The 17,376-nt window shown below is 46.2% G+C and overlaps 1 protein-coding gene across 10 annotated transcripts in view; it reads right to left on the reverse strand.

Annotated features, from left to right (window-relative positions):
• Window positions 1-5,254: 5,254 nt before the first annotated feature.
• LOC130190950 (supervillin-like) overlaps window positions 5,255-17,376 on the reverse strand; it is a 51,084-nt gene continuing 38,962 nt past the window's right edge. For 7 of the 10 annotated variants that reach the window (XM_056410605.1, XM_056410604.1, XM_056410597.1 and 4 more), the window contains 16 exons: window positions 17,213-17,365; window positions 13,320-13,456; window positions 12,853-13,000; window positions 12,624-12,769; window positions 11,924-12,099; window positions 11,351-11,498; window positions 10,971-11,250; window positions 10,734-10,885; window positions 10,318-10,423; window positions 9,907-10,114; window positions 9,679-9,812; window positions 9,042-9,200; window positions 8,791-8,934; window positions 8,320-8,441; window positions 7,597-7,752; window positions 5,255-5,855 (listed from right to left, as the gene is read on the reverse strand). In XM_056410605.1, the coding sequence (XP_056266580.1) occupies window positions 5,769-5,855; window positions 7,597-7,752; window positions 8,320-8,441; window positions 8,791-8,934; window positions 9,042-9,200; window positions 9,679-9,812; window positions 9,907-10,114; window positions 10,318-10,423; window positions 10,734-10,885; window positions 10,971-11,250; window positions 11,351-11,498; window positions 11,924-12,099; window positions 12,624-12,769; window positions 12,853-13,000; window positions 13,320-13,456; window positions 17,213-17,365 (2,456 nt within the window). In that variant the 3' untranslated portion in view covers window positions 5,255-5,768. Of the gene's footprint in view, window positions 7,126-7,499; window positions 7,517-7,596; window positions 7,753-8,319; window positions 8,442-8,790; window positions 8,935-9,041; window positions 9,201-9,678; window positions 9,813-9,906; window positions 10,115-10,317; window positions 10,424-10,733; window positions 10,886-10,970; window positions 11,251-11,350; window positions 11,499-11,923; window positions 12,100-12,623; window positions 12,770-12,852; window positions 13,001-13,319; window positions 13,457-17,212; window positions 17,366-17,376 lie in introns of all 10 variants that reach the window. The other 3 variants (XM_056410601.1, XM_056410600.1, XM_056410599.1) reach the window with 3 other exon arrangements.

Here is a 17,376-nt window from a genome sequence, read left to right on the forward strand (position 1 = left end):
GTTGCAGCCCTCAAGTCAACGTCTCTCTGCTCGACGTTTCACCACGACGCCCTTCATTGCGATGCATCGTAAAACAAACAAACAAACAAACAAAGATACAAAGATGCAACGCCGACTCTGACATGTAAAAACAATATTTACAAATTTGTTATCATAAATATTTCAGATTGTTCCGTTAGTTTAATTATTCGCGTCCTCACCTTGTGCCCGGAGAGAGAGACCGGAGCTAACGCCACTCAGTGTGTGTGTGGGTGTGTGTGTGGGTGGGTGTGTGTGTGTGTGGGTGGGTGTGTGTGTGTGGGTGGGTGTGTGTGTGGGTGAGTGTAGTGTGTGAGTGTGTAGGTGTGTGTGTGTATGGGGTGTGTCCAGTTCTCAGGAGGTCAGGTTCCAGCGCTGATCAACTGGACCCTCGAGCCAAAGGATATTTAAAGTGTACCGAGCACTGATCACTCTACTGCTCACTCTACTGATCACTCTACTGGTCACTCTACTGGTCACTCTACTGGTCACTCTACTGGTCACTCTACTGTACTTGAGTCGTTTTTGGGATATCTCTACTTTACTTTACTGTTTATATCGTTGTTTACTTTAATTTTATTACATTTTGGGAAGGAAACTGAAACTTTACCCTGAAAACCTTCATTACTCCTACAAAATAAAACCATTAGAAACAAATTAATCATGTGTATATTTATTTATATATATATATATATAATATATATATATATATATGTAATGGAGTTAGAAATACACTCTGTCATTTCTTATTTTCAATGTATTATATTTTATTTTTGTTTATTATTCAACGATACTGTTGAGTGTTTGTGAATTTTATTTTAATGAGTTATTTGTATTTAGCGTTATTTCTAAAAATCTGTTTCCTGCGGAACTTGCTTTCCATCTCTGTTGCACTTCCTGCTCCTGAGTCCGTCTTTCCCTCACAATGATTCTATATTGCTGAGGGTGAGTTGAGTGGAAAACGATGTCGCACTATTTTGGTTGTATTCTTTAAAAAAGTAACCGTTTATGTTACACCCGGTAACGGTCGCTAATACGATCACGGCGTTGTGTCATTTAGACGGTCAGAGTATACGCTTTGTGGCTGTTTCATTGAGCCACTTTGGCGCCGTTTGTTTAGCTACATCCGGTCACCCCGACGTATATTTTCCCTGTATAAATTGTGTTGTTTTGCGTGTTTAGGAAGTGGAAGTGCAGAGAGAGACGGATCAGAAGGCAATGTGTGTGTTTTATTGTCTTCTGCAGTTATTTATTTTGTCCATTAGGGGTCGCTGTTTTCCCCTTTGTATATTACAATTCATGGTTTTGATGATAATTGTTATTTAGATTGAATGTAGTCCTGTCTTCCATAGACAATGGTTTTATATTGCTGAGGGAAGTGGAAGTGCAGAGAGTGACGGATCAGAAGGCAATGTGTGTGTTTTATTGTCTTCTGCAGGAATAAATAAATGCCGGAACATCCATCATCTGAGTCGACTTCTTCCATGCCCTTTTCACATCAGTTACATATATACATATGTATATATTTATATATGAACATATATATATATATATATATATATATATGTGTGTATATATACATATATATGTATATATACATATATTTTTTGGTTAATATGTATATACACATACATATACATATATATAGGGTTTATATGTATGTGTGTGTATATATATACACATATAAACCCAGATATAATATATACCCATATATATATTTTTATATATCACAGTCATATATATATATATGACTGTGAAGATGAACACACCTCTTTATAATATAAATAAATAATATATAGTAATATATATGTATAATAATAAACTTTATAATACTTAAGTACATTTAATATCAGAAAAACACGAGTGATAAGTATCAGACACTGTAACTCTCCAGTAGTATTCTCATCACGGGCGTTCTGTCGCCATCTAGCGGCGAAGGCGAGTCACGACATGCTGAGAGTCCTCTGATCCCCTCGGTGAGGATGGACATGTGCTCTCGTCACTGACGCGTCACGAGTTCCTCCTACGAACTAAAGCACCGCGTGTCCTGTTGGAGATGCTTTTGGGGGAAAAACGACATACTGGACTTAAGTAAATAATAATTTTAAAAAAATATTATTTTCATTTGATCTAATAAGAAATGAGGTGAAACCGACCACATTATCGCTCTCTCGCTCCACTTTCGTTTATATATATATATATTGTTTTTCAATATATTGTTTACATATAAATATGTAAATATAATAAATGTTTTATATATTGTTTATAAATATATAGTTTATATATAAATATGTAAATATATATAATACATGTTTTATATTGTTTATAAATATATTGTTTATATATGAACATGTATATATAATAAATATATTATATAGTGTTTATAAATACATACATTGTTTATAAATATATAGTTTATATATAAATGTGTATATATAATAAATATGTTATACATATACATACATATTTGTATATATATATTTGTGTATACATATATAGTTTATATATAAATATTTGTATATATATAACACATGTTATATATACATACATATTTATATATAAATATATAGTTTATATGTAAATATTTTTCATAAATGTTTTATATATTGTATATAAATATATTGTTTATATATGAAAATGTTTATAGAATAAATATATTATATATTGTTTGTAAATATATAGTTTATATATAAATATGTGTGTATATAATAAATATGGTATTTATATATATATATATATATATATATATCTGTGTGTTAGTGTGGTGGACCCAGACGCACGCTCAAGCAGCAGTTTTAAAAATAAAGCGAGGACTTTATTTTCCTGATTAGGGAGAAAACAACAACGAATGAAACAAAACAAAGACAGACAGTTATTCCTCCGTTGGAGTCGAAGGGCAACGCCACCGAACTCAGAGTTCCTGAACATGAACTGAATGTTCCATCTCACAGGAACCACACCAACACAACATGAAGCACATACACACAAGAACAACACAGACATCGACGTTGTATGATAATCTATAGGTCCTCCATTCTGACACCAAGTCAGTGATCGGGCCTATAATAATAGTAACAAATATAAATTGTCATTGTATATAATATGGTCATTCATGAACCAACTTCCTTTTTTTTGCCGTGAACAAGTCTTCAAGTCTTGTGCTCTGCTGAGCCACGAGTCTGTTCCATGAGTCTGTTCCATGAGTCTGTTCCTCGAGTCTGTTCCATGATCTGTTCCTCGAGTCTGTTCCATGAGTCTGTTCCTCGAGTCTGTTCCTCGAGTCTGTTCCATGAGTCTGTTCCATGAGTCTGTTCCATGAGTCTGTTCCTTGAGTCTATTCCATGAGTCTGTTCCTTGAGTCTGTTCCATGAGTCTGTTCCATGAGTCTGTTCCTCGAGTCTGTTCCATGAGTCTGTTCCATGAGTCTGTTCCATGAGTCTGTTCCTTGAGTCTGTTCCTTGAGTCTGTTCCTCGAGTCTGTTCCTCGAGTCTGTTCCTTAAGTCTGTTCCATGAGTCTGTTCCTTGAGTCTGTTCCATGAGTCTGTTCCATGAGTCTGTTCCTCGAGTCTGTTCCTCGAGTCTGTTCCTTGAGTCTGTTCCATGAGTCTGTTCCTTGAGTCTGTTCCATGAGTCTGTTCCTTGAGTCTGTTCCATGAGTCTGTTCCTTGAGTCTGTTCCATGAGTCTGTTCCATGAGTCTGTTCCATGAGTCTGTTCCTTGAGTCTGTTCCTTGAGTCTGTTCCTTGAGTCTGTTCCATGAGTCTGTTCCTTGAGTCTGTTCCTTGAGTCTGTTCCTCGAGTCTGTTCCTTGAGTCTGTTCCATGAGTCTGTTCCTTGAGTCTGTTCCATGAGTCTGTTCCTTGAGTCTGTTCCATGAGTCTGTTCCATGAGTCTGTTCCATGAGTCTGGTCCTTGAGTCTGTTCCATGAGTCTGGTCCTTGAGTCTGTTCCTTGAGTCTGTTCCATGAGTCTGTTCCTTGAGTCTGTTCCATGAGTCTGTTCCATGAGTCTGTTCCTCGAGTCTGTTCCTTGAGTCTGTTCCTCGAGTCTGTTCCATGAGTCTGGTCCTTGAGTCTGTTCCATGAGTCTGTTCCATGAGTCTGTTCCTTGAGTCTGTTCCATGAGTCTGTTCCTTGAGTCTGTTCCTTGAGTCTGTTCCTCGAGTCTGTTCTGCCTCTACCTGGTTGTCACGATCTTCTAACCATACCTGCCATAAATATCATGATACAATACCATAAAAACAGTACCATAAATACGAGACTGGTATATTTATCTATAATAGTAATAAATAAAATATCTGTATGGTTCACTTTTTACCAACTTGTTCAACACTTAACAAATGGCAGTAATATTAGTATTAGCCTACAAGATATGAATGAAACCACATGGTTCCATCATAGCATTGATGATCCACTATGAGGCCGTTAGTCTCTGACCGGATGATACAGAGTTCATCAGGATGAGCAGCTGGAGAGTTACACAACTTTACAGACTGAACTTAAACATTTCACTTCTGGCATCTTTTTTTATTTTTAAAGCCGAAGACTCGAAAATTCCGCCACTTTTCGCCACTCGCAGTGCGTGCAGACAGCGTGACACGGAGCAGCGCGTGCGCTCTGATCGCTCTCTTAATGAAGTATCGAGACTAAAAATATGCTAAATCACATCGTGTTTAACGTACGGGTACTTTGTTAGTATCGCTACACCGTGCAGCGTGACAGCAGCAGATGTAGCGGACTAACATTCAAGCTAACCTAACTTCCCAAACGCTGTCGACATCTGAACGCTGATTGGCCGAGACGCGACACGTCCCATCAAAGATGTTTTATTGCGAAGAGCACCACTCCACATTTTCTCCGTGTCCCACTCAAATCTCAGAAACGCCGGCCGGCCAATTGACCCCCACCCCCCACCCCAAAACAAAAACTCTTCGGATCTACACGACTCACGTAAGTCACCTATTTTGGTTTCAAAACGGCGAATTTCGCCGAAAGGTGAGGGATTCTCATGCCTGTTAATTAAGACATTTAAAAGTCATTAACATGTAGAAGTACGACACGTGTTTTATTGTAATCTATTACATGCGTACTATTAATCAAGGCACCTTTAAAAAGTGATTTAATGCTAAAATAATCACGTTGAGAATTATTACACCTGATTATTAAATATAACACACACACACACACAAACACACACACACACAAACAAACACACACACAGAGAGAGAGGCGTGGCTTGAGTTGAGCATGTTGTGATTTTATTCCTCATCACAAAGTCTTTAAATGCATCATTTTGTATATAAACTGTACACAAACAGCAAGGCACTATACACCCAGAGTGCTCCTCCTCTTCCTCTCCTCCTCCTCTCACAACATGACGCAACACACACACACACACACAGGTCGACGTTACACACACACATTATATACAATCGCACACACACACACACACACACACTTGACCCAAAGCACCGAGCGTCCCGGTGTGCACGTCGATGTTTGCAGGCGACTCCAAAACACACAGAAACACCACCAACCAACCACAATGTTGTTGTTGTTGTTGTTGTTGTCCTTCTCGTACGCCGTGTGGTGTAACGACGTTCACATGACCAGCGCTCGTCCTTCTAGATTCAGATACTTTCCTCGCCCGCTGCCAGCCAATCGGCTTCCTCCGGTCTCTCCACTGTCTCCTTCCATTGTTTGTTTGTTTACTCCGCGTCGGGAGAACAAACAAAAACAAACAAACGTCCTCAAAACAATCCTTTGGCCTTCTTCGTGTTCACTTGCTTCCACCCCGGTAACCCCTCGTACTCCTCTCTGGTCATGTCCAACGCTTCCTGTGAACCACACACACAAGTATGTGAATAGAAACTTTAAGGACCTTTTGTTGTTGTTGTTCTTGTTGTTCTTGTTGTTCTTGTTGTTCTTGTTGTTGTTGTGATGCGTAGAAATGTTTTTAGTTTGATTATTTAGCTCAAAGAAAATCATGATTATTGTTTACAGCTTTCAAAGAGAAGCTTCTGGAGATAAAAGACATTAAACACGTCTGAGAAGTATCAAAAACAACATAACACCAGATATGCAAATGAGATGCAAATGATTTCCTTTATAGCTACAGAAATCAATATACAGTATATATATAAATGTATATATAAATATAAATATATTTATATATAAATAAATATATTTATATAAATATATTTATTTATATAAATATATACAGGACTGTCTCAGAAAATTAGAATATTGTGATGAAGTTCTTTATTTTCTGTAATGCAATTAAAAAAACAAAAATGTCATGCATTCTGGATTCATTACAAATCAACTGAAATATTGCAAGCCTTTTATTCTGATTTATTGCTGATTATGGCTTACAGCTTAAGAAAACTCAAATATCCTATCTCTAAATATTAGAATATCATGAAAAAGTATACTAGTAGGGTATTAAACAAATCACTTGAATTGTCTAATTAACTCGAAACACCTGCAAGGGTTTCCTGAGCCTTGACAAACACTCAGCTGTTATAAATCTTTTTTTTTACTTGGTCTGAGGAAATATTAAAATTTTATGAGATAGGATTTTAGAGTTTTCTTAAGCTGTAAGCCATAATCAGCAATATTAAAAGAATAAAAGGCTTGCAATATTTCAGTTGATTTGTAATGAATCCAGAATGCATGACATTTTTGTTTTTTTAATTGCATTACAGAAAATAAAGAACTTTATCACAATATTCTAATTTTCTGAGACAGTCCTGTATATGTATAAATATATATAAATATAGACATATATTTTATATATATAAATATATATATATATATATTTTTTAAGGTTTTTGATTCATGTGAAACAGACACATTATTTTGAAATTCAAGCATCTTGTCAAAATAAAACATTTTTCCAAAAACTTTCAAAATAAAAGTAAAATAAAAACAGGTTCTGGTTCTCAGTGGTCTCATTAGTCTCCGAGGTCTTAGTAGTCTTAGAGGTCTTAGTGGTCTTTGCGGTCTTAGCGGTCTTAGTGGTCTTCAGGTCTCAGTGGTCTTCAGGTCTCAGTGGTCTTCAGGTCTCCATGTCGTGTTCCAGTCGTGAGTCAGACTGCAGTGAAGCTGATGGTGAATCAAAATGACAAAATGCACTAATAAAAAATATAACAAAATACAAGATATATAAATTAACTAATTATATATAAATACGTGTGAGAGATTCTATCTTCTATAAATTATTTACGCCAAACTCTCCTCCTTCTCTTCCTCCTCCTCCTTTCCCTCCCCCTCCCCCTCCTCCTCCTCCTCCTCCACCAAAACCGTGAGTGAAACAAGAATTTTGAAACCACATTGAGAAAGAAAGAAGGAAAAGGAAGGATTAAAGAAAGGAAGATAGGAAGAAAAAGACAGAGCGAGGGAAGAGGTGCACACGTGCAGCGTGCGGTGAGGAGGACAGGCGTCCTGGATGCTGATTGGTCGAGGACATGAGGTCTTACCTGCTCTAGGACTTGGTCTGTGAAGTGAGAGTGAGATGATTAGAGGATGAGAACAGAGTGTGGGTCACATGATCAGGAGAGAGGGGGGGGGGCTGACCTCAAAGTCCCGGTCCGACAGGTAGACCTCCAGGCGCAGCGGGTCCACCCCCTCAGGGAGCGGCCGGGCCTGCAGCCGGGCCAGAGGGAAGGAGTCCACCCCGAGCCGGGCCAGAACCTCCTCCACCAGGATGATCTGGTGGCACACCTCCTCCTCCTGGGGTCAGTGAGGGCATGGGTCAGTGAGGGGGGTGTATGTGTGTCTGTGTAAGTATGTGTATATATGTGTGTGTGTGTGTGTATACGTGTGTGTGTGTGTGTGTGTAGGTGTGTGTGTATGTGTGTGTGTATGTGTGTGTGTGTATATGTGTGTATATGTGTATATATATATGTATATATATACATATATATATATATATATATATATATATATATATATATATGTATATATATATATATATATATGTATATATATGTGTATATATATGTATATATATGTATATATGTATATATATATATATATATGTATATATATATGTATATATATGTGTGTATATATATGTGTGTATATATGTATATATGTGTGTATATATGTGTATGTATGTGTATATATGTGTGTGTATGTATGTGTGTATGTATGTGTGTGTATATGTGTGTGTGTGTGTGTGTGTATGTGTGTGTGTATGTGTGTGTGTGTGTGTGTGTGTGTGTGTGTGTGTGTGTGTGTGTGTATGTGTGTGTGTGTGTATGTGTGTGTGTGTGTGTGTGTGTGTGTGTCTCTGACCCTCTCTGTGATCTCTGCTACGTCCTCCCTGTGTTCCCAGCTGGGGAACATGTTGGTGAAGGTGAGCGGCTCCAGACCGGCGTGGATCAGGTACGACTTCTGGGGCTTCCTGTCGTTCTTCTCTGTGGGAGGAAGAGGAGGAGGAGGAGGAAGACGAGGAAGAGGATGAAGAAGAGGAGGAGGAAAATATCGGTCAAAATAAGAACTATTTAAATTTTAAACTCTTAAAAACAAGGTGGTCGTTAATTTACAACCCTCCCCGGCGACTCCCCTCCCCGGTGTCTCACCCCCGTCTCCCCAGTGTCTCCCCAGTGTCTCCCCCAGTGTCTCCCCGGTCTCACCCCTCCCCGGCGTCTCACCCCCAGTGTCTCCCTCCCCCAGTGTCTCCCCAGTGTCTCCCCAGCGTCTCCCCGGCGTCTCCCCGGTGTCTCCCCAGTGTCTCCCCCGGTCTCACCCTCCCCGGCGTCTCACCCCTGCAGTACTGCAGCACCGTCTCCATGGCGCTCTTCCTGTCCGAGTCCCAGCGGAGGCGAGCCGAGCCGGTGCAGCCGGAGCCCCGAGGCCACCAGCCCTGCCACAGGTAGACCTCATGCAGGTTATCCACCAGGAACAGGGCTGCAGGGGGGAGGGGGCGTCAGTGTGTGTGTGTCTGTGCATATGGGTGTGAGAGTATGTGTGTGTATGTAGGTGTGTATATGTGTGTATATAAGTGTGTCCCTCACCTGGCTGCTGGGGGCCCGTGTACAGGTCCTCCTGGAGGAACGGCAGTGAGCTCACGAGCTCCGGAGCTCCTGACGGGTGGAAGAACTCACTGGCCACGAAGTCTCCAGACGAGCTGCTGAGCTGGAACAGACGGGGGGTGAAGCTGAACTTCCCCGGGTCTGAAGAAGAAGAAGAAGAAGAAGAACAAGAAGAAAAATATTGTTTTTACGGCTGTTTAAGACAACAATAAAGTTTCCAGGAGGAACTGTAACTCTGTGTTGTCTCTGGCGACCCCTTGTGGACAAAAGAGGAAGTGCACCAGAGTCTCATGAGCCTCGTCTGTCCTCATCGGTTCTCCAGTGCCTCCCTTCTGTGGGTGAAATACAGCCTGGATCTCCAATAACGATCATTAAGGGAAACGATTCAGACTCCTCCTCTTTGAGGGTTTACTTACGCCACGGAGGCATCGAACCGAGACTTTAAAAACAAGATACAAGTTCCTTACAGCACCATAGAAACGTTTTTGTGTGTTTTTTTATTACTATTTGGACAATATAAAGTGCCAATCCTACTAATTTCCGCCTAAAAGACCCCACTCATTGTGTGTGTGTGTGTGTGTGTGTGAGGTCATGTGATGTACAGGTGTGTGTGGTGCACCTTGCAGCATGCAGTCGTAGGCCTTCCTGTCTTTCCCTTCCAGCGCCTCCCAGAAGCCCGGAGGCTCCGCCCCCTCATCGCACTCATGTATGGTCACCTGGCTGCTGCTGTGGAGCCCCGCCTCCAGAGGACACCTGAGAGAGAGAGAGGGGAGACAGAACTCATGTGTAATACCCCACATCCCCCACCAGGTGGTGCTAACGTAAATCAGGATATTTTGAAGCTCACTGGTCTTTGATCTTGAGCGCCGCCGCGTTCCCCACGCCGCGAGTGTGCGTCTGCGTCTTGCTGCCGTGCCACAGGTAGATGACGGCCTTGTTGACGTTGAGCAGCAACATGGAGGCTCTGGAGCGCAGGCTGCTGCAGTGGCACGCCACCTCCAGCAGGTGGCCCTCCACCGGCACCTCGCCGCGCACGCAGTACAGCCGCCACTCACCTGGGGGCGCAAGGGTCCTTTTAAAGCCTTTTTCTGAGCAAAAAAATAAGCCCAGAGTCCAGACGTTAACTCGTCCTCAACATACTGGGTATTGCTTTGTGTGCCGAAGATGGCCACCTGAACTATTCTGGCACAAAGGGGAGGAGCTTTGAGCCAGAACCTAAGTTCTAAACTACGGTCCTGGATAAATGAAGAAGTTTTACACTGAGCGTTCTCCTCCTCTTCCTCCCTCTTGCCGGCGTGGACGATCATCCCCCCGTTGAAGCACTGAAGGAAACACGGCGGCTCCTTCCCCTGCTGCACCTGGACCTGGAACCCGAGAGGACGCCAACAGAAACACCGTGTTAACGACGTGAGTCACCCGCTGGACTTTTTGTGGTTATTCGCTTCACTCGCGCCTTAGAGGGGGCGGGGCTAAGAGGGGGCGGGGCTTATCTCTGTGGCTTATCTAAGTGGAAACAGTTATCACTTCATTCATCCACCACGAAGAACTGACCACGACCCTCAGTACCTGCATTCGTCATATCTACGCCCCTCGCCCCCCCCTCTGTACCTACGCCCCCCCCCCTCCGTACCTGCGCCCCCTCCATACCTACGCCCCATGCCCCCCCCTCTGTACCTGCGCCCCCCGCTCCTCGTCCAGCTCCACCGTCATCAGCGCCGACGTGCCCTTCTCGCTGACGGTGGAGTGGCGTCCCTGCCAGAAGAAGTAGCAGCAGCGCTCCTTCCCCGGCCCGCCGCTCCTCGCCTCGGGGTTCTGCCTGCGACCGACTGACGGGCGACAGGAACACGGGCTGTAAGACACTCACTCTGAACACCCAGAACATCTCTCCGTGTCAAGCACGCGGCGCCGAACCCGAGGTGTTGAAGGTGTACTTCCACTGGACCACGTAGGCGTCGCCCTCGTGGAACTGGCCGATGCTCTGGCGCGGCAGGCGGCTGTAGTCGAACTCCAGGATGTGCCAGACGTCCACCGACGCCGTGCCGACCTCCCGGGTCCGCATGCGGTCCCCGGTGTCCACCGGGCCGTGGCCGCGGCCCACGTCCGACCCGTCCAGGACGGTGGAGACGGGCGACCGCTGGACGGGCAGCATCAAGGTGGCGTCGTACGGCCGGCGTTCTCGCCCCGGCGCCTCCTGAGGGGGCCGAAGATCAACGGGAAGGATTTATGACGAAAGCGCATTTTGGGACGTGGCGGTGACTTCCCGCCCCGATCTCTCGTGACTATTGTTGCACCTTCTGCTCCGGTACGAGCTCGCCGCCGTCCTTTGGCGTTGGCGACTTGGCTTCGGTCCAGTCCACGAACTTCTCCTTGAACAAGATGGTCTCGTTGTGCTCCGTCAGCCTGCCGAATATCGCCCAATCGGGACGGCCCTGGCCCTTCCTGTCGACGGAGGCGTACGCAAGGATATTGTTTGTTTGTTTGTTGAATCAAAGATAAGTTGTCCTCTATCGTCTTTAAGATATAGTTTATAATCACTGTGGTTAAAATACAAAGAAGCCGATTGTAGCAACTTGGCTATCCAAGTAAAGTTCTTCTTCTTCTTCTTATCATCATCAAGAGAAGATTTAAAGAAGAAATCATTTAAATGAATAAGGGTCCTGACAAGAACATAAAATAGTGTGTATGTGTGTGTACTTGTATTATGGTTGCCGTGGGGACCTGAATGCAGTCACACACTGACATTATGGGGACTCAGCTCCCATCTGGGGACTCTAGTTGATCCCACTGGTTACTCATGAGTTCAGACTTGTTTTTGGGGTTGAGTGACTTTAAAATGTGGGTTAAGAAAAGGTTAATAAACCCACCTGGGTATGAGCGCATTGCAGCCTCCGGGGTCCAGTGGGTTGACGTCACAGCAGGTGTAGTCAAACGTGCCGTTCCACAGGTGTTTGGCGAGCTGGAAGGCGACTTTCCTCTGGGCCAGAGTCACGTCCTTACCGTGCCACACGTACACCTCGCTGCCGAAGTCAAACACCAACACCTGCAGCGCCACGGAGACAACGGCAGAGCGGCGTGTTAGCCAACGGCTACGCTATGCGGACACCACGCGTGTGTTTATACAATAGAAATAGATGATAACATGTTAAAAAAAAACTTCATTAATTTGCTAAATGAGCAGTGTACGATCCCGTCTCGGTTTATGTTCGGTAAGCAGATGGATGTGGGATGTTGGCTCGCCGCGGGCACCTGCTGTTGCTAAGCGACGCATTTAAAAACCAGCGAGAAGCACGGACGCTCCTCTCGACGACGCCGACGTGTTATAAAAATGAATTTTTGAGAGCCCGACAGGACAAGTACTCGCGGTACCTTGATTTCCACCAAATCACCGCGAATTCACTCACTTTCAAGGACTTCTAGCGCGAGGATGAAGGCAGCGAGAGCGACGGTAGATCTCCAGATCTCCAGACACCACCAAACGGCACCACGACCGCTAATCTAAACCAGGTCAACCGCACGGACGTTCTCCCCATTTTAGATCTAAACCAGTATCCTCATCCCTCTGACCTCCTTGGGCGCCAGCAGCGAGCAGCGGGGGACCTTCCCCCACTCGTCATCGTCGGGAACCAGCTTGTCGTCCAGCAGTCGGAAGATGCAGTTGGTTTCCACGACGGCGTTCTCGAAGCGCTCGTCCTCCTCCGGCGGGCCGGCCGCTGTCGACACACAGAGAGACGGAGGCGTCAGGAAGTCCCGACCGCACCTGGACCCTGAAGCCCCTCGGGGGCCCCGGCCTCACGTTGGTAAGCAGCCGGTCCGCCGAGCAGCGTCCAGAACTCCTGGGCGTCCGGGCCCTGGGGGTCGACCCCTTCCTCCACGGTCTGCACGCGGCTCGCCCGGCAGCCCAGGTCCTTCTTCGTCTGGATGAAGGTGGCCAGGTCCATCGCCTGCGAGCCACAAACACAGCCTTCTTGATTTACTCTGTATTTTTAGAATCTGGGGGCGGCGACTGTGGACACACCTGGATGGTTAATGTGCATTTGAACCATCACGAAATGAGTGAAGTGAAGCAGGAGGCGGAGCAGAAACACAAATGTTTATCGTAAAGCGTCCAGACGGACGTCCTTTGGGGAATTGTTGTCGCCTGAGAGCATGTGATGGGCGAGGAGCGCAGGTGTGTGTGTGTGTGTGTGCAGGGATTGTAAATGATTCTAGACGTGCAAACCGAAGCTCCGGAGGCGGTGGGCGGAGCCAGGCGTCGCTCACCTTGGCCTTCTCGATGACGTTGGAGAACTCTCCCAGCCAGACGACGCAGCGCTCCGGCGTGACCAGCAGGAAGCAGTCGCCGCCGTTCAGCGACGACGCTCTGGGCTCCACCAGCCGGGTCTGAACGTGACGACGACCTGGGGGAAAGAAATATATATAGATGTGTTTATTGATTAATCTCCTGATTTATAAAGACAGAGCATGATTAAGCCCCGCCCACTTCCCAGCAAAACACAGCAACATGTCTAAAAGCTGCCGAGTGGAGGGATGAACGACCGACAGTAAATAACCTAAAGAAGAAGAGCTAAAATAAACAAGCCTGAGTTTCCAGGATCGAGGCATCAGCAGGAAGAATCAGTGGATGCTAAAGTAAACAATCCTTCGACATGCTGAGATCTCATGATTTAGACATTTTTACAGGCATTCAAGTTTCAAGTTTTTATTGTCACATCCCCTTTTATACAAGTATCATCGGTTCGTGAAATTCTTATGTGCAAAACACCCGACAGCAGTAGCAGACTAAAAAAAGAATAAGAATGAGAATAAACTATACAATATCCACACACAAAAAAGAAGAAAGTATTAACAATATATATATAAAACAATGTAATAGAATATACATCATGGCAATATATATATATAAAACAATGTAATAAAATATACACTTTTTTGAGACTATATATATATATATGTATATACATACAATATATATATACAATATATATATATATAAACAATGTAATAAAATATACACCATGGCCATAGATATTCACAGAATATGTTCTGGTGTGTAGTGTTAATGAGGGTCTCAGTCCTTGTTCAGCAGCCTGATGGCCTGACTGAAGAAGCTGTCCCTCAGTCTGTTTGTCGGCACTTGATACTGCGGTATCGCCTGCCTGACGGTAGAAGGGTGAACAGTTTGTGGCCGGGTGGTTATTGTCTTTCATCATCCGTTTGGCCCTGGCCACGCACCGCTTGGTGTATATGTCCAGGATGGAGGAAGCTCACCTCCAACGATGTACTGTGCCGACCGCACCACCCTCTGTAGTGCCCTACGCTCCAGGGCGGTGCAGTTCCCCGTACCAGGCGGTGATGCAACCTGTCAGAACACTCTCGATGGTACTGGTGTAGAATGTTCTGAGGATGCGGGGCCATGTTGAATTTCCTCAGTCGCCTAAGGAAATACAGGCGTTGTTGGGCCCTTTTCACCACGTGAGTGGTGTGCGTGGTCCATGTGAGGTCCTCGGAGATGTGCCGCCGAGGAACTTGAAGCTGCTGACCTCTCTACTGCAACTCCGTCTATGGAGATGGGGTGTGCTCTCCTCTCCGCTTCCTGTAGTCCACGATCAGCTCCTTGGTCTTCTTGACGTTGAGGACGAGGCTGTTCTCCTGGCACCACTGTACCAGTGATCCAACCTCCTCCCTGTAGGCTGTCTCGCGTCGCCGGTGATCAGCCCCAACACTGTTGTGTCGTCAGCAAACTTGATGATGACGTTGGAGCTGTGCATGGCCGTGCAGTCGTGGGTGTACAGGGAGTAGAGAGAGGGCTCAACACGCATCCCTGAGGGCTCCCGTGTTGAGGGTCAGCGGCTCTGAGGTGGTACCGCCCATCCTCACCACCTGGCGGCGGCCCGACAGGAAGTCCAGTATCCAGCTGCACATGGTAGAGTGCAGGCCTAGACCTCTGAGCTTGGTGTCGAGCTTGGCGGGAACAATAGTGTTGAACGCTGAGCTGTAGTCCACAACCAGCATTCGCACACAACAGTTCCTCCTCCAGGTGGGAAAGGGCGGTGTGAAGTGCCATGGCAATTGCGTCGTCGGTGGATCTGTTTTGACGATATGCAAATTGCCATGGGTCCAGCGTGGCAGGCAACATGGAACAAATGAAGTCCTTGACCAACCTCTCAAGCATTTACTGACAATCGAGGTGAGGGCTACGGGTCTCCAGTCATTCAGGCAGGTTACCTTGGGGTGTTTGGGGACAGGCACAATGGTGGACATCTTGAAGCTCTCAGGAACAACAGCCTGGGACAGGGAGAGGTTGAAGATGTCTGCGAAGACTCCTGCCAACTGGTCTGCACATGCTCTGAGGGCGCCCCGGGATGTGGTCGGGACCTGCTGCCTTCCGGATGTCCACCCGCTTGAAGGCTCTGCGCACGTCAGCCTCTGAGATGATCAGCAGGCTGGTCTCCTCGGGCGGCGCTGCCTTGACGGGCTGCCGTCACGCCGAACCGAGCAAAGAATGTATTTAGCTCGCCTGGGAGGGAGGTAGAGGAGTTCTCTTCACCGCTGGTTTTCCCTCTGAAGTGGGTGATTGTCTGGAGGCCCTTCCACACACCTCTCACGTCATGGCTCTTGAGCTTCTCCTCCACCTTGTTCCTGAACTCCCGCTTGGCAGAGCCGATGGTCTTACGGAGGTCGTAGCGGGCTCTTTTGTATTCCGCCATATTCCCGGAGTCAAAGGCGGTGTTACGCGTCTGGAGTGCAGCGAACATCGCCATTTATCCACGGTTTCTGATTGGGATAAATCCGAACCGACTTGGTAGGAACAACGTCATCTATGCATTTCTTGATGAACCCGGTGACTGAGGACGCGTACTCACTGACGTTGTTGTCCGACGCGACCCTGAACATATCCCAGTCAGCACGTTCAAAACAGTCCTGTAGCATAGACTGCGATTGGTCCGACCAGCGTTGCACTTCCTTCGCAGCGTTTGGTGGCTGCTTAGGCCTCTGCCTGTAGGCGGGAGTAGTTGGATGGAGCGGTGGTCCGATTTGCCGAACGGTGGGCGGAGGAGGGCTTTGTATCCATCCCGGAAGGGAGTGTAGCAGTGGTCGAGAATCCGCCCCCTCGTGTTGCTTTTATGTGTTGGTAGAACTTGGAGAACTTTCTTCAGGTTCGCTTTGTTGAAGTCCCCATACAATGAAAGCAGCCTCGGGTGTGCCGACTCCTGCTCGCTGATCGCCCGTAGAGTTCCTTCAGCGCTATGTCCGTGTTAGCTTGAGGCGGAATGTACACAGCAGTTACGGTGACTGCTGTAAACTCCCAGTAGCCAGAATGGTCGACACATGAGCATTAGGTACTCCAGGTCCGGGGAACAGAACGACTTGAGAGTATGTACATGACTTTGGTTGCACCAAGATCTGTTTATCATGAGACATACCCCCTCCACGATCTTTACCAGAGAGAGTCTTTGTTCTGTCCGCGGTGGACGGAAAATCCTGCCGGCTCGATGGCTGAGTCGGTAACCTCCTCCGACATCCATGTCTCCGTAAGGCAGATGATGCAGTTGTCCTTAGTTTCCGGTGGAATTGAATACGAGCCTGGAGCTCGCATAGCTTATTGTCCAAAGACTGTACATTTGCCAGTAAAATGGTGGGTAGTGGGGGTCGATTGGCTCGACGTCTCAGCCTAACCAGCACGCCAGCTCGCTTCCCCCTCCGTCGGCGACGTTTGCGTGAGATCGCGCCTAAAATGGACGGAGATAGTTCCGCTACTGTTCCTGGCGGGACGTCCGAGTAAGAGTTGAAAAACTCTGGTAGGCGGCGAGCAACTGCCGATCCAATCTCCAGAAGTGTGCATCTGTCGTACGTTAACTGGCTGCTAACGTTTTGTGCAAAAATAGTCGCAATAAGAAGAATAAATAACAAAAAACTACTACAAAATCCGGGAGCTCGCAACACAGCCGCCATCACGTACGGCGCCACACGTGTGTGTCGCATGTTGTTGCTCTGGCGCGTCGTTCCACCCTCGTGAATATAAAGCTACGCTAGTTAGCTTAGCACAGAGACCGCCTCAGACAGTGAGCGTGTTGTTGGCTTGAGTCCAGGTTGTGATGAAGGCGTGACGTGTAAACCCAGTAAAGGAAGTGGGAGGAGCTCCGGCGGTTCACCTTTGACCTGCATCAGCATCAGCATCTTGTGCGGCGCGGCGCTGTTGTTGCTCGTCTGCTCCGAGACGCCGACGCTGCGCAGACTCACGCTGCCGAAGTCCTCCCGGCTGGCCAGAGCGGCCAGAGCGGCCTCCGACAGCCCAGAGGAGGTCACTGGAACGACA

The sequence above is a fragment of the Pseudoliparis swirei genome, unplaced genomic scaffold (genome assembly GCF_029220125.1).
Source record: "Pseudoliparis swirei isolate HS2019 ecotype Mariana Trench unplaced genomic scaffold, NWPU_hadal_v1 hadal_25, whole genome shotgun sequence".
In the NCBI taxonomy this organism is placed as follows: Eukaryota; Metazoa; Chordata; class Actinopteri; order Perciformes; family Liparidae; genus Pseudoliparis; species Pseudoliparis swirei.